Below are 19915 nucleotides of genomic sequence, written 5' to 3'. Positions count from 1 at the left end.
ATATACCTATTTTCTGGGCATAGCATTTGGGATGTTTTTCATTGATCAAACTTATAATCCTCCTCTGCCTGATTTTAACCAAATACTTTTCATTTTTCTTAATTCCTGTTTAAAGCTAACAGTTCAGCATCAAACCATCAGTTTTAAATTGGCATTTCTGATAGTTAAAGTCTTCAATGGTGTCAGGCTGAAGTTGGAGCAATTTGGGTGTTATAGGCCCAAGCTTTAGGCCAAATGGAGCTGCACCCTACTCCACCTCCACCCCTTCCCCCCCCCCATCAGTACCTCTTTATCAGTCAGGTTTACTAGGATTTTACTGAATATGCATGGCATACATTACTGCATGCAAATCATGCATATTCTCTGTGGATATCCTGTAAACCTGACTGGAAAGGTGGCAACTCCAGGATTGACATGGGAAAACTGATCTACAGCAAGTGACTAGCCTTTGGGGCCTTCAGTGGAAGGCAGGCTGTAGCTCTACCTGAGAAACACAACTATGCCTTACTATTCCTTTTAGAAAGCCTAAAAAAGGATCACTGATGATGTTTAGCTGGGCATTAGTAGAATTAGGTTACATTTTCTAGTCTAGTCACACCTTTTTGTCATGTTTCATACGCTCCACACAAATTTGTGATAGAGCAACTCCTTTCTGCAAAAGGCTTTGCACACAAATCTAGGGGGAAAAAAAAAGACCCTTTTGAAGAGAAACAAAAAAAGTGAAAGAATAGATCAGATCCAATATGCTTTTCAATATGCTTTATTATACCAACATGCAAAGAGATACAAAGTCATAACCTAGCTACAGGATATAAAATAGGCCATCATGTTAGGAAATAAAAACAAATTTAAAATTAAGATCTTCAACTTTATTCCATCCCAACCCATGAATCTGGCATGTTTAAAAAAACAAAAAACTGACAACTAAAAAAAAAAAACTAAACTAGTCTGTTCTAGAAACTTCTTAGAGAAACATGCAGCAGGTTTTCCAGGACATTGGCCTCTTCACTTTGGCAGCACAGGGACAAAAACCCAGGTTTGTGTATATTCTTCTGAGGAACAGGAAGCCAAAGACAGGGCATGGTGCCCAGCCTGAAGACAAAGGTTGAATTTCTGACTCCGAAGCAGACCGTCCTGAAAAGAGACAAGATCAGCAGATGAAGACATCACAGCCATGGGGGGGGGGGGGGGAGGCAGTTAAGTTCTAAGCCCCAGCTGAGCTGGTGACTTGACCTCAAGCAAGGCCATCTGTCCCCGTTTTTGTAATTTACAATGTGAGGCGACACATCACATACCTTATCATAGGAAAATGCTTGATGTGGCGGTACATTTCTTTCCCCGTCCTGGACAACACAGGCCTGGAATGTAAAGACAGGACGTTCCACACGAGGATGTGCCACACTGAGACACAGCTCATTCTTGATGTTGTGTCGTATCTCGTTCAGGGAACTGTACTCAAAATACTATAAAAAAGAAAAAAAAAAAAAAAAAGCTTTGTTCAGCCAGCATGCTGGGAAAAGTAACTTATGCACAAGAGCATCCAACACACTAGGTCAGCGGTTCCTAACCCTGTCCTGGAGGACCACCGACCAATCAGGTTTTCAGGATAGCACTAATGAATATGTATGAGCTTTGCATATAATGGATGCGACAGGCATGCATCTGCTCAATGCATATTCATTAGTGTTATCCCAAAATCCCAGCTGGCTGGTGGTCCTCCAGGACAGGGTTGGGAATCACTACCCTAGGTAAACATTGACCTGCCTTGGAGGGGGGAGGGGGGGAAGAGAGCATGGCCCACAGCTAAAGGCCTTATGCATCCCATCCCCTATAGTCCAGTGGTCTCAAACTCAACCCCTTTGCAGGGCCACATTTTGGATTTGTAGGTATTTGGAGTGCCTCTGAAAAAAAGCTTGTGATAAAACATACCAAGGGCTCATAATAGTACCTGGCGGGCCACATGTGGCCCCTGGGCTGCAAGTTTGAGACCACTACTATAGTCCAAAATCTCCCCTTTCCTGTTCTCCCATCATATTTCCTACCCTGGCATTATGTCCAGCTTCTCTCCCCTATCTCTTCTGTGCCACATCAGAATGTTACTAAGCAAGTGCTAAAGCCCGTCCTCCACAATTCATCTCCTTTGTGGGAGGAGTCAAAGCAGCATTTGAGGGCTGTCAAACAAATCAGAGTAAGTTTTTGGAGAGACAGGACAAGCAGTATAGCACCAGGAGACAAGAGGGAAGATGATATCAAATTTACTTCTGTGTAGAGTTCTACAGGGATGCTGAATTACCAGTGTTCTGTGCAGAATTTCTGAACGCCTTCTCCTGCTGCCCAATCAGATCAGTTCCAACACAAATAAATGCTGGCGACATCTTTGGGCAGCCAGGGTGGGCTTTTCAGGCTTCCCTCTATGGTCCCACCCTAGATGTCACTTTCCTCTGGATGGACTACAGTGGAGAAAGGCAGCCTTCCCGCCAGCACTGTAGGTTAAAAGCAGTGTCCAAGGTACACAGGCTGGATTGGGGATGTGGGAAGAGTGAGAAGTGCTGGCTGGGGAAGATAGGGTGAGAATTATGAGGGAGATGGGGGAAGGAGGAGTAAGGACAGGGGATATTGTTTAATTGGATGGATTGTACTGAGTTTCCCACTGAAGCAAAACTAAAACCTAGACCCCTGCTATGGTCAACATAACTTCTACAAAGTAGTCAAATATCAAATCATTGGCTTAAGAGAAACCCAATTGTAGACTGAATCGCACATTTTTAAATCTTAGGGCTGTACATTGTTTCCATAGCACCAGTTCTTGAACAATGTTCAAGCTATTTGAAGGGTTATTGGCCTTTTACCAGCTTTGACCAGTTGAACCTGAAAAGAGGTTCATTCAAAGAGTCATCCAAAGTGCATTTCTTCCAATCTCTGGTTGGAAGTTCCAAGATAGTTTTGATATTTGACCTGTTTTTTATAGCATGCTGTCCTTAATGGGTATCTGATTTTTGGGGGGCTCAATGTAGCCTAGCCTTCAGTCGTATAAATGCCATCCCCAACTAGGGATGCAGAGAAGTTTTACACTGATCAATTTCTTCTGCTAGCTCACCAGCTCCCCCCACCTTTTAAGCCATGGTAGCCGTTTCTACTGCAGCCTGGACTGCCAAATGCTCCGACACTCAGAATTCCTCTGCGCGCTGGAGCAGTGTTATAACATCTAGTAAAGGGGGCCTAAGTTTAATGAAGCTACTGAATTGTATTTGACATTCAGGATAATTAGCAAAATTTAGCGTTGTCAAACTTGCAGAATTTGCAAATTGTATGTACAGAATTCTGCCAGGAGTAATTGCCACCCTACCGAACAATGCTGCCCAACCAGTCTTGAGGACCAAAACCCAGTTGGGTTTGAGGTTTCCACAATGGAAACAAGGCATATTTACACATCATTTGTGTTCCATTGTGGAAACCTCAAACCCAACCCTACCCTAGACAGATCAGATCTGGCCCTTACTATAATTAAGTACCCTTCCACCCCTACACACAAAGAAGCCCCCTTCTTACCTGTGTATCTGGGTCATCATCTCTGCATTTACTTGTGCCTACTTCAGCCTTTCCATCTTCCAACTCGCCAACATCCAGGCACCTCTTCAGACCTAAATTCACAAGCTGGTAAAAAACAAACAAACAAAAAAACAAACAACAACTGGTTACCCAAAGGCCACTTGGGAAAATGTCACCAGCCTGGTAATTCAACATACAGCAGGTCTGCTGTGGTCTCAAAGTCCCCCTCCCACAGATGGGAATCACAACCAGTTTGAAGTCCCCAACTGGAATGTCTATCGAGCTGCCTCGGAATTCAACTCCAACCATATTGATAACTATTCTGAAGGTGCCACTAAACATATCCTTATACAGAGGCCTAGAGTACTCACAGCACCATAAAAGCGTGGGTTGAGTTCTGGGATAAAGAAGTCTGAGCGGACGGTGTTCATGTACCAGCCAAAAGATTTACAGCCCAACTGCTCTCGCAACTTATGTCTCTGGCTCAGGTCCCCGTATGACTTCTAAACAGAGGAACAAACAAAAACAGCAGTCAAGCCTCTGTTCTTGACAAACAGCAAAATGGGATGGGTCACTGGGGCTTTGGCTGCACCAACTAGCTCAAGAGAAGCGTCAGGAATTCCACCATTCCCTCCCCTCAACTAAGAGTTTTCTACTATACCAGATATGTGAACCAAATCCAGCTATGGTCTTCTACACAATGAGGGGGGGGGAGCGAAGGGAAGGCAGTTTTAAACAAAAGCCCAAGTTTTACCTCCTTGAATATACGGGCAGCCTCCATATGCCTGTGATAGAACAGCACCTTGTATTCATCCATCCAAACCTCGGCGACTCGTACCAGGTTCCGGGACACCATTGAGCTTCCCTCAGCTAATATGTGAGGGTTCTCCATGCGGTAGACGTGACCCACCACAGAGCAGGGCACAATCTCCAGCTTTCCTCCACACATCCATACCTGATGAGGGAGAACATCTTTTGAAAGACTTGACCCTCCTGCTTAATCCCTCCCATCTCCAGCCGAGAACACCATAAAAGGCATGCAGAATGCTCCCGCTTCTTACCTTAAGAGACATTTCCAAATTCTCACCTCCCCAGATTTGCATGTCTGGATCGTAGGTCCCAATGTGCTGGAAGAAGGATTTGGAGATAGCAAAGATTCCCCCTGCTATGGCTGGTGTCCTGGATACACAAGAGAAAGCTGTTCAAGTCCCTTCCTAAGAGAATTAAGCAGAGTAGGGGGGCGAGTGTATGGTGTTGCTTACGGGAAGGGCTGAGTCTCATTCAACCGCATGTCCTCTAGGGCTTGGGACAGGGGCTCAAACATGAACACCAGAGACCAATCAAAGGTTCCACGGGTGTGCATCGAGGGCTTGGGGACAGGCTGCCGAAACTGGAAGGTGTTCAGGTCGATGATGGTGATGTCAGGGCTCACAACAAGGGTGTTGTCCAAAGCGATCCGCTCCAGAAGTGGTTCCAACCATCCTGACCAGCACTCGCCTACAGGCGAGAAGAGACGTAGGTACCCTTGAAGTCTAAAATGGGAGTGGGAAGACTACCAAGTACCAGGACACCTCTTGTGAGACTATCACACATGCTGTTGAATGCCTAATCCGCCACCACTAATTCACCTCCAAGTGCAGTGCCCCATTTCCTTCATCATATGTTCCCCTCCTGGTTCCAGCTATTCCTGTGCCCCCTCAAACCAGTTTCACCTCCGGTGGGCCCTCTACTCACAATGGGCATCCAGGAACACCAGTACATCTGCTTTAGCCTCCTCAGCTCCCAGCAATCTGGCACCTACCAGCCCCTTTCTCGCTGGCTGCCGTAAGAGCCTCACCAATGGCAGCTGTCTCAAATACTCATCCAGTGTTTTCTGCAAGTCCTCTGTAGAGAAACATAGAAAATGACGGCAGAAAAGGGCCACGGCCCATCCAGTCTGCTCACACCAAAGACCCACCCCCTATCTACCTACAAACAGGAGCCCCCCAGCCCCCATCAAAACCTTCGTCAGAACCAGTACATAGTAACTTCCATTGGAGCATACTATCGGGTCAGTCTATGCCAAGGGTTCTCAACCCAGGCAGGTTTTTAGGATATGTGCAATGAATTTGCATACAAAGGAGACTAAATTTTTCTCATGTATATTCGTTGCTAGTATCCCGTAATCCTGATGATGTCACGAGGCCTGGGTCGACAACCCCTGACCAACTTTGGCCCTTGTCCAGTCAGGTTTTCAGGATTTTCCAATCCATATGCATGAGATCTATTTGCATGTATGGCTTCCATTGTATGCATATTCATAGGGGAAATCTGAAAACCTGACTGGGTTGAGGTCAGAGGATCAAGGTTGTGCACCCCTTTCTAGGCTAATCCTAGGTTGAGGCTTCTAGTTGCTTACACACCTCCACTCTGATCTGTTTAAATTGCAGATTCACCAACTCTGATTAACGGTCTAGTTCTTCCAAGTGCAACCTGGAACATACATAGCAGAATGGCCTAACAGGGCCTAAACAGAGTCAGCAATGGTAATATTGGGGAGGGGGGGGGTCTATGGACAGAAACTTGGAATGGAGCCCCTGAAGCCCACTAGCAGGCTGCATCTTCTTCAGCTTTAAGCAAGCTTAGGGACACCTGCACCAAGGACACCCTGGGCAACAGTCATGTTTGCACTCTAATGCCAGCCCGGGATCTTGGTCCACCCAGAATCTACTGCCCCTGTGTACAGTAGGTTCTTCCAGCTCTAATAAATCATCCTTTTCATGTCTTCAGCATCTCAACACCAGAGACACAGAATGGCCAGTCACTTGTCATTCTTGCTTGGTTCCCTACCAGTTAGGACGCCAACAACTCCCAAGGCCTTTAAATTTTAAATTACACTATTGTATCTGATAAACTATTTCCTTAGCCTTTTCCAGAGGGAAGAGAGCTGAAGGTTATGAAATCTGGTTCATGTATTCATTCACTGGCAAGTGAGGAATGCACCTCATTTCACCCACCTAAGCCAGAGAACAGTACATTATGGTCTCGAAAAAGCAGACCACCATTTTAGTCAAACCAAAGAGGGGTAGGAGGGTTTCCTAAGGTTCTCTCACATCTCATGCTATATCCCCTGTCCAAGATACCACATTATGGGGTGGAGTGGCTTACCGTTGGTACTGGCATCATCTACAAGAATTATCTCAAGCAAGAGAAAGTGGGGTACAGTGGAGAGGACACTGTAGACTGTACGCAGCAGAGTTGAACGGGCCTCGTTATGGAAGATGATGATCACACTGACAGGGGACAGGGCCGGATAGCGCTTGAACTCCTTCGCCACACACCTTTCAGGGGAGGGGACAAGAGGAGTAGGTTATGTTACCGCAGAAAGTAACATCATAAGCAATAAAGGATTGTCTCAGGGGTTCACTAGAGGCATGGAAAGACATTACTCCATCCCTTGCTCCCAGGCAGTGTCTCCTGCACCTAAACCCTCAAAATCGTGTGTGGGACTGTGTGGCACAGTGGTTAGAGCTACAGCTTCAGCACAGAGGTTGTGGGTTCAAATCCCGTTCTGCTCCTTTTGACCCAGGGCAAGTCACTTAATCCTCCATTGTCCCAGGTACTTTAGGTAAGATTGCAAGTCCACTGAGACAGATAAGGAAAAAGTGCTCAAGTACCTGAATAAAAACCACTTAGGTTTATAAGTGGTATATAAATACTTAAATAAGGACAGTGATCCCAATGCCTCCCTGATTTCCATCACAGAAACAAATTTCATTACCAAGAGGCTATTTCTCAGGTACCCAACATCTGCAATTAGAAACTACAGCAATGTGGTGGAAGATGGTGCCAGTTGCCCTCATTAAAAAGATTTTCCAACCTAGATATGTTTTACATTACACCCTCTGACCTCTGGCAGGTCTCTTCAGCCCAATGCTAGCAGTAAATCTGAGTTCTGAAGTCATCCCCAACATTCCTTCGAAGCAGAGGACATGGGCAAGTGGCTCCTACATTTTAGGAGCATCGCTCAGATATTATATGGTGGTTGAAAATTACTTGCAAATTTGGAAAATTGTTAAATTTTAGAGTGTCGCTCAGATGAGGGAAAAAAACCCCCCAAACAAACTGCCTTCACCTGATCAAGCCTTAGAGGGAGCGTTTCATACAAGTTACGTTCCAGAGCAACTAAGCTAATAAAGGGCATGGAGGACCTCTCATATACTGACAGACTGAAAAAGCTGGGGCTTTTCTCCCTGGAAAAGCAGAGACTTAGAGGAGACATGATAGAAACCTTCAAGATCATGAAGGGCATAGAAAAAATAGACAGGGACAGATTTTTCAAATTAAGGGGATCAATAAGTACAAGGGGGCACTCAGAAAAAATTGAAAGGGGAGAGGTTTAGAACAAACGCCAGGAAGTTCTTTTTCACACAGAGGGTGGTGGATACATGGAACGCGCTACCAGAGGATGTGATAAACAGGAGCACGCTACAGGGGTTCAAAGAAGCTTTGGATAGGTACTTGGAAGACAAAGGGATTGAGGGGTACAGATAAGAGTAAAGGTAGATTATAGGGATGGGATTAGAGGTAAGTTACAAAATTAATCAGGGACCACTGTTCAGGCACTAGGCCTGATGGGCCGCCGCGGGAGCAGACCGCTGAGCAAGATGGACCTCTGGTCTGACTCAGCAACTTCTTATGTTTTTATTACTCTCATGGTATATAAACCCATTTGGAGAGGCTGCCCGCGCTAGAAAGAGTGTTTTGTTTTTATAAGTGTAGTCTGTGTTAAGTCTGGAACTCAATCTAGTACAATTGTAACCTAGAACTGTGTGTGAGAATGTTGAACTTTCTGGGTCAACCTTGCTGCATAATTTCAGCAAATCCAGCTACAGCCAGCAGAATAACTGCTCCCCTTAAATGACATCTTTTGTCTGTCTTGTTTTAGATTATAAGCTCTGTCAAGCAAGGATTGTTGACCAACTCTATACTGTGCTACATGTGTCCGGTAGCAGTATAGAAATAGTTTAATAGTTTTTAGACGGAAGATGCCCCATTGTGGGACCAGCAACTCTAGCCCAGTTGCACAGGGGATCTCACTCCCAACTCTTGGTATACTTATGCAAAGTAAAACTAGAAATAATTGCCGGCCTTTAAGACTGGGCCTGCCCTACCTGCCATTTCAGGCTACAAAATCTTATCCCATGTGCTGTCAAGCCACCTCTTCAGTCTCAGATTAAATGGTTCCCCTTGACCAAGTACAAGTTTCAAGCAAGATAAAATCAAATACAATTGACAACTCTTTCATTCTCTCACTAGTCATTACCTAAGCTGGTCAGGTTTGTCAAACGCCGCCCCCTCCCCCCCCCAATATGACTTCTTTGGACAGGAGACCTGGAAATAGAGTCTGTAGTCCAACCATAACATCAGCAAAAGAGGATTAAAGGTGTAAGTCAAAACGCATGTGTTTGACCAATTCTTGCAGGATTTCAAAGAGTCATCTGGGACAGGCTCAGCTAAGCCCTGGCATTGCCCCACTGCATGCTGGGTTATGTATTTCCTGCTCATCCACTAGGTCTACAAATTTATAGTGGCAATAGAGACAAAGCCAGAGCCAGCTCAGACTGTTTCTACCGACATCAGGCTTGTTAGTAACCTTAGGAAAACTAAGCTCTGTGTAGAGATGAGGGGAGCATGACAGGAAAGCAAGAAGCACATAATAAAGACTGTACACTATACACAGTTTTGTTCCCATCTTACTCAGGGGGTCTGGTATCTGGTCCAAGGTCCCGAAGCAGAGAGATACGATCGCTGACAAAGGCATTCAAGTTATACTTTGCATAGCCCAAATTCTGCTCCATCTTCTCTTCTGCTGTCAAATCTGACACCCGGTATGCTTTTCCTGCTGCGCCAGGGAACCAGGGGTCTTGGGGAGGCCGCTGGAAGTGGGGCTGGAGCTCATCAGGAGAATAGTAGTCAGGGAGGCCGCCCATGGACCCTTCATCCTCTTGTGGTGGCGAGTTCTGCCCCCAAGATGTGCTGTTATCATTCCATGGACTTGTAACATGGACCATAGCTTGCCCGGGATTAAAGGCTGCCTCCTGAGTCAATGGCTCCTGCATCGAAGTCTTAAAGAAGAGCCAATATATAAAACCCAGCATCAGGAAACATAAGATGCAGACAGATAGCAGTATACACAACCGCCACACAATTCTGCGTGGGGGAGGCAAGCACCAGACCCAGAAGAGGAACAGCAGTAAATGCAGCTTCCACAACTTTATGATGTCGACAGCCATGGCCCAGACCCTAAAGAGGGGGTGAGGGGATAAAAGGGAGAAGGTGCTGAAGAGAATGGGAAGGAAGACACAACACAAATTAAAGAGGCATTCTGTTATTCAGGCATATCTGTTCTCTATAAAGAATCAGTTATCTAGACAGGGAAAGGGAGAAGCCCAATACCAGTTTGCCCCCACTAGCACAAAATGGCTGCCTCCATCAACAGACATCTTAACCTGCAGGAGTGTCCTGGATCTAACAGCATATCTAGATGGCCTTTAAAGATTAGGTCTACTACACCCTTCTGTCATCTTCTCCAGGAGCAGTTACCTCTCAATTTCAACACAACTTAAGATCTTATTCTCTATCTACCAATAGAAAATTCCTGGCATACAAGAGACATAAGTCACTTTCTATATGGGTTATTATGCACTCCATACTACACATTTTAGGGGCCTTAACAGAAAGTAAGTGGAGAAACAGCCTCAAGGTTAGAACAATTAACTGTCAAAAGGGAGCTCCTAAAGACATAGGGGCAAGTCACTTTTCACACACACATACACCCTCCCCAACTCCAATTACCTCAGGTACAAAGTTTAAGTCCTCTAAGGACAGAAAACCACTTTGAATTACAACTGTTAAGTTGAGTCATATCTAGTCATTAACTACTGCTCCAAGTAGCATATAGAGGGAGAAAGTTACAAATCTGTAAATCTAGCTAGTAGAGTCACCCCAGTTAAAAATGCTATAGCACACATTGCTTTTGAAGGTAGAATTTAACTGTATGCTGTAAAGAATCAATTAAACTCATCAGAAGACAAACAACAGTTTCCCAGATTAATACACTTAAAATAAGAGAAAAAGAAAGAAATGAATAATTAACTAAAACTAGTATTTTTTTGGCTAGTCTTAAATAATTGGCACCACAAAAGATAAGCACCAATTTTCCAGCTCAAAACTATAACCTACTCCTAAAATGAAACACAAGCAGAGTTATAAAAAGTCCCCCCACTTCTTATACTCAATACCCCCTCATTTAAAATTAAGAGAAAGAAATTAAAACATGAACCCAGACAGTTTGCTCCAGGTCATTCTGAAGGCACCTCACTCACCTGTTCCTAGCACAAAACCACACCCCCCAACCTCCATAGAGTCCAAACCCTCAAGGAGCTCTTTAAATACAGCTGTCTCCAAGGCCATGGGGTGGCTGAGCTAATCAATTTCAATCATTAAAAAAATTGCTAAGATATACATTGCGATATTGCTCTTCCATGTTGTAATATTTTTAATAGTTATTTGAGGGTTTTTTTAATTTAATTTTTTTTGGTTCACATATGCAGGCATTGGGTTAGGCAGCAATGATGGCTAGCTGGGTGGGGGAGGGGGAGGATGCCACTACAGATTGAAGAACCTAGCAGGGTCCTGAAAGTTCCCCGCCTCCTTCTTCCCCCACCTCCCAGCTTACAGTGCGAGGTTTAAACTCTAGAGCAGGAGTGTCCAACTTTTTGACTTCCCTGGGCCGCAATGGAAGAAAAATAAAATTCTGCGGCCCCTCAAACACTAACACTATCTGATGAGCAAAAAAAAAAAAAAGACTGAGCAGGTCCCAAATTTGCAATCACTAATACAGAAGATGTACGTATCTAATAATAAACCTTCATTAAAGGGACACTGTGGCAAGGAACCCAAATAAGTAGTAATACTTACCCTGACTGAGTGATCCTCCACGTGTACTGCTGACAGAGGGAACAGCCATAGGCTTCCGCATCCCCACCCTGATGAGCAGGGACGCGTGCTCCTGGTTCTCCCATTCGCTTCTAGTACAGCTACAGTGAGCCTCATCAGAGCGGGGTTGATGAATCAGCTGTCAGCGGCACACGTGGAGGATCGCTCAGTCAGGGTAAGTATTACCGTGTTTTTGGACCTCCCACTTTGAACTTAGGCTCCCTCAAAAATGAACATCTCCCTTGTTGTAGCTAGTAGGGATCGCCAAGCCTCGCCAACTGACAGCCACCTCCAACCCCTCCAACTTCCCAAGTTCTGCAGCTGGCAGCAATGTTGAAGAGATGCTGCCCTCCCTCCTCCCTCCTCCCTCCTTGGCTTTCATGCAAGCATGAAAGCAGGGGCAGCTTGAGGATATTGCCATAGGCTGCAAGGCTTGGAGATTTCGGCCTGCAGGACTGGAGGAAGATGTCTTCAGTTGGCAGGGCTTGGGACTCCCCAATAGCTCAAGTGTTTATAAATTGCACTCAGGCAGGGAGAAACTTTGGTGCCCATTCACTAATTTTGGGCTCCAGTCCCTCCCCCAAATCAGCTGTATATGACTACGCCACTGAATACAAAAATAATTGTGATGCACATATCCCAAAGCTAACATATTCCAGTTAATAAATTCAAAATAAAACCATTTTTTCTACCTTGTTGTCTGGATGTTTTGTTTTTCCATCATCTTGGTCCCAGTTTCTCTTTCTGCTTTTTCTCTATCTTCAACTAATTCTCTTTCCAGTGTAGGCTGTCCATTTGTTTCTCCTCTTCTCTCTTGTTCCATTCCCTCCTTATGCCTCTCTCCAACGTATTGATTGTTCTCTTTCAGCTTTCTTAACTTTTTCTTTTCTTTTTTTGCCTCTGTCCACTCAAATCTTGCCTTCTTTCTCACCCTTCTTCTTTTTAAATGTTCAGCTATCTCAATTCTCCATCTTCTCTGTCTCTAGCTCTCCCATTTCACTCCTTTCCCAGCCTCCTATTCTCTTCTATCTACTCCCCATTACCACATTTCTACCACTGTACTCACTGCTCTCTCACGTATCTTGTCATCTCCCTTTTGACCTCATCCACATGACTCACCACTTTCAGAATCCCCCTCCCTCTCTCCACTGGTCAGGGTATAACTCCCTGTCCCTTCTTATCCTAGCTCTCTTCCCTCCTGCCCTCCCATGGGTCCATCTCTCCTCCTCTCTCCCCATGGTCCAACATTTTGCTCCCTCTCTTTTCTGTTTTTCTTCTTCCCTCCCCCTTTGATGCTGAACAATGAAATGGAAGGGAAAAAAAGAAAGATGCTGCATCTCTCTCTGCCTTCTATCTGCAGGCCTAATGTTTCTCCCTTCCTTCCATCCCCAAATCCAACTTCTCTCCCTTTCTCTTCCCAACTGCCATCTCTCCCCCTGCCTTCCTGCCTCCCCCCGGGTCCACCATTTCTTCCTTTCTCTTCCCAACAGTTCTCCCTTCAAGTATCTCTTTCCCTCTTCCTCCACACCACCCCAGGTCCAACGTCTCTCCCTTCAGACCCTTGCCCACCAGCTCGCTCTCTCTGTCCTCTGTTTCTGGCCCCATAAGTTCTGCCACCACGCCCATTTGGGCACTTCTTGTAATACCCTTACCCTTTGTACTTAAAATAAAAAAACAGTTAGTCCAGGAGGCTTCCTCGGCCCAGCATGTTCTCCTCCTTCTCTCCATACCCAGTATGTCCTTCCCCTTCTCTCCGTCCCCAGCATGTGCTCCAACATTCTTTCTGAACCCTTCTCTGCATGACCAGCATGTTCTCCCATTTCGCGCTAGGCCGATGTTACCCTCACCTTCTGTCAGGCTGAAAAATCTGCCGGCCTCAACAGTGAAGTAGCAAAGTTGCCCGCGGCTCCCCTTCCTGCTTTCCGTCTGCTTCATTCCACCCGGGTGGAAACAGGAAGTTGCGTCATTGGAGACAGACCAAGGCAGATGGAAGAAAAGCTGCGGTCAATATTGCTAAATCACTACTGAGGCTGGCAGATTTTTCAGCGGGTGAAGGTGACATCGGACCGGCGCGGAGAGAAGGAGGAATTCATGCTGGGCCACAGGGACCACCCAGAGCCTTGGGGATGGGCCGTGAGAATGGTAAGCTCCCGGACCATGACTCCAAGGCCGGGAGCACCAGCCAGGCTGCACAAAACACCTTGCCGGGCTGCAGGTTGGACACCCCTGCTCTAGAGCCAAAGGAGCTCCTTCTTTTGACTTGCGCTGGTTGTGTGTAAGTGGTGCGTATGCACGTGCTTTGTGTAATCACGGAGAGACGGGTAGAAAGGTGAGCGTGAGTCCAGTATCCTTCTGTAATCCATTCCATCTGATTTTGTTTGATTTTCCCAGTGCTTGATACCGAGGTTAGAGATGTTCTTCATTGGTCTGGAGTATTTTTTGTCGCTGTGCTGTCCTGTTGGGTATGCATCTAATATTGTGGCTGTTGGAATTTCCGGGTTCTCCCTTTGTTAAATGTAATTCATTGGCTATCGGTGCCATCGTTTGTGCTGTGCTCACTCCGTGTATTGATGGTTAGTGGCGGTACCTGGCCCAGCCTTAAACTTTTTTCAGATTCATGGTTCTATTTCCCAACCCTGATTGAGTGGTTGATTCTCTAGGATAGGGGAGTCTGCAAACGTGATCTAGTCACGATTTCAAGGTTTTCACCATAAATATGAGCCCTTTTCCTATTCATTATCTTCCTTGCATGTCGATTATGGGTTGGATTGATTTTGGTGGGTTGTTTTGGCTGTTGAAATCATAAACATCTGGCTGAATTTGGGCGGTGGGAGAAGGAGAACGAGTTCCCAACTCCTATCAGGTCAGGTTATCCATGCTGTTATTCACCAGTTCCTCTCCTGCTACCTGCCATTTTTTAAAGCATGGATCCTTAGAATCAGGGGAGAGTGTGGCACAGTGGCTAAAGCTACAGCCTCAGCACCCTGAGATTGTGGGTAGAGAATGGCACATGGACAAATTTGTTCCCGTCCCCGCAGGAACTCAATTTCCTCATCTCGTCCCCGCCCCCTTTCCTGTAAGCTCTGCCTTAACTGCACAAGCCTCAAACACTTATGATTTTAAAGTGTTTGGGGCTTGTGCAGATGAGGACGGAGCTTAGGCATTGGTGGAATGAGGCATTATGACATCACAAACTGAGCTCTAGAATGCTGCTACTTAGGATTTTAAAGTATTTGAGGCTTGTGCAGATGAGAACGGAGCTCAGGCATTGGTGGAATGAGGCATTATGACATCACAGTCTGAGCTCTAGAATGTTGCTACTTAGGATTTTAAAGGGTTTGAGGCTTGTGCAGATGAGGACGGAGCTTAGGCATTGGTGGAATGAGGCATTATGACATCACAATCTGAGCTCTAGAATGTTGCTACTTAGGATTTTAAAGGGTTTGAGGCTTGTGCAGATGAGGACGGAGCTTAGGCATTGGTGGAATGAGGCATTATGACATCACAATCTGAGCTCTAGAATGTTGCTACTTATGATGTTAAAGTGTTTCAGGCTTGTGCAGATGAGGACGGAGCTTAGGCATTGGTGGAATGAGGCATTATGACATCACAATCTGAGCTCTAGAATGTTGCTACTTAGGATTTTAAAGGGTTTGAGGCTTGTGCAGATGAGGACGGAGCTTGCAGAAATGAGGCAGAGACAGGAAAAGAACTCATGGGGATGGGGAAAAAACGTGTCCTTCTCTAGTTGTGGGTTCAAGCCCACGCTGCTCCTTGTGACCCTGAGCTAGTCACTTAATCCCTCCCGAGGTGCATTAGATAGACAGGGAAAAATACTTGAGTACCTGAATAAATTTATGTAAACCTTTATGAGCTCCCTTGGGAGAACAGTATAGAAAATTGAATAAATAGTGTGAAGATGTCACAATGGCTTGATTGTCCTATACCTGGCACACTTTTATTACCTATTGATTTCTAGAGTGGTGCAGTGGTTAAAGCTACAGCCTCAGCAACCTGAGGTAGTGGGTTCAAATCCACACTGCTCCTTGTGACCTTGGATAAGTCACTTAATCCTCTTTTGTCCCAGATACATTAGATAGAGAAAAATACTTGAGTACCTGAATAAATTCATATAAACAGTTCCAAGCTCCCCTGAGAGAACTGTATAGAAAATTGAATAAATAAATAGTGTGAAAAAAGTTTCAGCCTCTGATAAGCAGAGGTGGTATTGCGACATCATTTTTATTTACTTAATTCGGTTTCCATCCTGTCCTCCCAGTAGCTCAGAACAGGTTACAAGCTAACATTCCCAGTGGAATACATTTGGACAGTGCAATGACTATACAGCAACTTTTTAGTTGAAGAGGAGGGTCTTCACCGCTTTCCTGAAGGCCATCAATGAGTTCTGTAATCTGATTTGCGGGGGGGGGGGGGGGAGTTGGCTCCAGAGTTGAGTGATGAAGGGGCTGTAGGAGCGTTTGCAGACACGTTTCTAACAGGAGAGACCTTCAGAGCGGAGGAGGTGGTGAGGGGTAGCTTGCATCCTAAGTAGGTTGGGGTGGGGTCTAGATTCTTTTATATGCTGCCAGGGTTTTGAATGGCACAGCATTTGTTGATTGGCAGCCACCGCTCTACGCTGAGGGCAGGGAGATGGAGGTCATGATAGTTGAGGTTGTCTAGTAGGCCTCATTCCACCAATAAGAGCCAACCTCAGCAGAGATGTCACAATGGCTTAATTGTCCTATACTTGGTTCACCTTTACTACATTATGATTTCTAGAGTGGCACTGTGATTAAAGCTACAGCACCCATTGTGGGTTCAAATCCACCCTGTTCCTTGTGACCTTGGGCAAGTCACTTACCCTCTTTGTCCCAGATACATTAGATACTTGAGTACCTGAATAAATTCATGTAAACCATTACAGGCTCCCTTGGGAGAATAGTGTAAATAATAAAAAAGTAATTATTCACCAGCTCTCAGCTCCTGTTATCTTTAAAGGTGTCTTTGCCATCCTTCCAAAATTATTTTACACCTAGTGCTGTTTTCAGAATGCTGGAGGTTGTTGACGTCTGCGCTCTCTGTCCTGATTGCATTTTTATTTTTATGCGATTCTTTATTTAGTAGACAGGGCACACATTGGGTCTGTTTTATGAGCAGTGGAGGATGATAATGACACCAAACCAGAGCCTGGGACCAATATGATAAACAGGTAGAAAAATTTTCTTTTGTTATATAATATCAGATTTGAAATATGTATCCTGCTAGAGCTGGTGTTAGATAGCAAACATGCGTTAGGAACTAAGAGGAAAAAGTCTATTTAATTTTGTTTACACCACAACTGCAGGATGGGGCTGGAGGGGAAGGGGTGAGTGTGAAGAGGCAACAAAATAAAGCTACCAGGATGTTTGAAAAGAAACCTCAAATGGATAGGAAAACCAAATTAAGTCAATTTAATAGGCTAAATTGAAAATTTTTTCCTTGTTATCAGGCAGCACTAGAGGGAATGAAAAATATGGTGCTTTACTGGTTGGTAGTAAACACAGCTTCAAAAAAAAGTAGGATTTTAGCCTAGATTTAAATATTGCCAGACATAGAGCTGCCAGACTACCACGTCAGGTAGGTTGTTCCAGGCATATGGTGCAGCATGGCAGAAGGGACAGAGTCAGGAGAGACGGGTACAGACAAGAGACTTGCTTGATGACAGAATTCCAAGGGGGAGTAGAGGGAGAGATGAGGCTAGAGCTTCAGTGCAAATACACTTGGAGGTCAGTAAGAGAAGTTTGAATTGTATGGGGACAGGGACCCAAAGAAGCGAATTGAGGAGGGATTAATGTGAGCATAATGAGACGTGCAGCAGAATCCTGAAGAGGAGAGCGATGGCTAAGTGGTAGACCTACCAGAAGCAAGTTGCAGTAATCTAGGCATGAGGTGACAAGAGTGTGGATAAGGGGTTTGGCAGCATATTCAAGGAGGAAGTTCTGAATTTTAGTGATGTTGTAGAGAAAGCAACAAGTTTTGGTACAACCTACATTGAACATTTATGCCTCCACTCATCCCAATTCAGATTTCCATCAACAGAGCTTCTCCTCCTCACTTTGATCACAAAAGTGAAACAACTGCTCAGTACAGGATGTCAAGCAATACTCCGATTTGACATTTCAGCAGCCTTTGATTTAGTAGACCCACCACCTACTATTAACAAAACTGTCAGAAATTGCATTAACAGGCACAGTGTTAAGATGGTTCTCGGATGTCCTACAAAACAAGGAAAACGTTGTCAAAGAGAACAGAGCGATCTCCAACCCCTGGAGGGCTTTCTGTGGTGTGGCACAGGGCTCCCTACTCCCCCATTAGTCAACCTCTTCATGAGCTCTTGGTAACAAGATTTGAAGATGGAAGCATACTGTCCTACACAGATGACATCTTTCTCCTTATTCCCATAACCAATCACTCAGACATCACCAAAGTCTGACATAATATTGAAAGAATCCAGATCTGGGCAGCTACCAACAAACTAAAACAAAACTACTAAAACCAAAGTTCTCTACTTCCACACACCCCAACAGATGGCACCAACAAGCATCACTCTGTGATCAGGCAAGACCCTCCCTGTAGAAGAATCCTCCAAAATCCTAGGTTACATACTGGACTCTACTTACTATGGAACCACAAATCTCCAGTCTCTGAATGAAATCCCTCTATACCTTGAGGGAACTAAGATTAGACCATACTTTCACCACCACTTTGCCTTAATTGTACAACTGACTGTACCGCAACTCCATCAACACCACTCTAATCTGCAAAATGCAACTCATCCAAAACACTGCTGTAAGACAATCTTCAACCTGAGAAAATTACTCGATTAAAGCCTTCATAAGGCCAATGGCACTTGCTACCATCCCATCACAAATAACCCTCCATGCATCATTTACTGAATACTTTACGGAAACTCCATGGCTCCCGTCATCCAGCTCTTCTCCACAGCATGACCTACATCCCAAAGAACCCTCAACAGGATATGTCTAAATCTCCCTTCCATAAAAAAAAAAAAATACAAATGCATTTTCTACTCCATGCTTACCTAGGAGTAACTTTACAAAAAAGTACCAGAACATAACCACGCTATATTCCGGAAGAAACTTGAGAACTCATCTATGACACTTAGGGCTCCTTTTACTAAGCTGTGATAGTGTTTAGTGCACACAGAAATTTTAGTGCACACTAAACCTATGCTGCTTGAACGAATGCCCAACTCAATGCTGGTATTAGTTTCTAGCACATGGCAATTTAGCCCAAGCTAAAACTGCTAGTGCAGCTTTGTAAGAGGAGCCCTTAACCTCCTGTATCCCCTCCTTCCCCCTACCTTAACTCCTTATCTTCTCCCTCCCCTCAAGTCACCTTGAGCCTGCCTAGGTATGAGCGATGTAGAAATAGAATATTACAGACATCTAGAGTATTAAAAAGCTGAAGGAATTGCTGAAGATTTCTCAAAGCATGCAGTAACTGATTTTATGGCTGCCCTTAGCCCAAGAGACAAGGATAGGAAGGTGTTAGAGGCTGCAGAAGTAGCCCAGTTCTCCATTTTAATTGTATTTTGGATTTCTGGTTTCCTTGTTACCCATTTATCCTATATTGTACTCCTGTCTGGGTAAGCAAATCTCATTTCAATCAAGTTTTATTATTTTCATTCAAAACCCATCATAAAACTCTTTTTAAGTCCAACATTTGTATTTATCTTTTAGAAGCAGTGTGAATCTATGATCCTATAGAGTAAGCCAGCCCTCAGTTTTAAATTGGCATATCTGATAGTTAAAGTCTTCAATGGTGCCAGGCTGGCATTGGAGCAGTCTGGGTGTTTTTGGTTTAGGCCATACAGAGCAGCATTTCCCTACCCCCCCCCCCCCTTCCACCACCAATAAGTCCTGGAGTACCCCCTTATAGTAAGGGTTACAGGAAATTAATGAATATGCATGGCATGGAGTTGGCATACAAATCATGCCTAGTCACTGTGGATATTCTGAACCCAACTGGAAAGGGGGCAACTCCAGGATCAACATGGGAAAAACACTGATCTACAGCAAGTGACTAGCCTGTGGGGCCTTCAGTTGAAGTAAGGCTATAGTTCTACCTGAGAAACACAGCTGTGCTTTACTATTCCTTTTAGAAAATCTTAAGGTTATCACTGAAAATATGATCTTTGGTTGGGCATTAGTAGAGTCAGGTTACTTTTTTCTAGATTTAAGTCACACCTTTTGTCATGGTTCACACACTCCACACAAATTTGTGTTAGAGGAACTCCCTTCTCCAAAAGGCTTTTCACACAAGCTCTAGAAAGATGCTTTTCAAGAGAAACAAAAAAAAAACTGAAAGTAGAACAGATCCAATA

At 44.7% G+C, this 19915-nt stretch overlaps 1 protein-coding gene across 1 annotated transcript; it reads right to left on the bottom strand.

The window, feature by feature from the left end:
- Window positions 1-739: 739 nt before the first annotated feature.
- On the bottom strand, window positions 740-10954 carry LOC117346343 (polypeptide N-acetylgalactosaminyltransferase 6-like). Its single transcript, XM_033915744.1, has 11 exons — window positions 10917-10954; window positions 9289-9870; window positions 6697-6869; window positions 5284-5433; window positions 4812-5046; window positions 4611-4728; window positions 4304-4504; window positions 3921-4052; window positions 3550-3654; window positions 1296-1463; window positions 740-1134 (listed from the first exon to the last, which is right to left on the bottom strand). The coding sequence occupies exons 2-11, from the start codon at window positions 9822-9824 to the stop codon at window positions 1006-1008; spliced, it is 1947 nt and encodes a 648-aa protein (XP_033771635.1). The 5' UTR covers window positions 9825-9870; window positions 10917-10954; the 3' UTR covers window positions 740-1005.
- Window positions 10955-19915: the final 8961 nt, after the last annotated feature.

Source organism: Geotrypetes seraphini, chromosome 12 (genome assembly GCF_902459505.1).
Source record: "Geotrypetes seraphini chromosome 12, aGeoSer1.1, whole genome shotgun sequence".
Lineage (NCBI taxonomy): Eukaryota > Metazoa > Chordata > Amphibia > Gymnophiona > Dermophiidae > Geotrypetes > Geotrypetes seraphini.
Note: the sequence above shows the minus strand (reverse complement) of the source record. Positions and strands in the feature narration are given on the sequence as shown.

What these genes read in the sequence shown, in the direction of transcription:
- LOC117346343 (XM_033915744.1), bottom strand. Translation starts at nt 9,824, where the DNA reads ATGGCTGTCGACATCATAAAGTTGTGGAAGCTGCATTTACTGCTGTTC. An exon ending in AGATGATGCCAGTACCAACG is followed by an intron (nt 5,434 to 6,696) that starts GTAAGCCACTCC and finishes GTTTCTCTACAG; the next exon opens with AGGACTTGCAGAAAACACTG. An exon ending in GGTGTTCCTGGATGCCCATT is followed by an intron (nt 5,047 to 5,283) that starts GTGAGTAGAGGG and finishes TCTCGCCTGTAG; the next exon opens with GCGAGTGCTGGTCAGGATGG.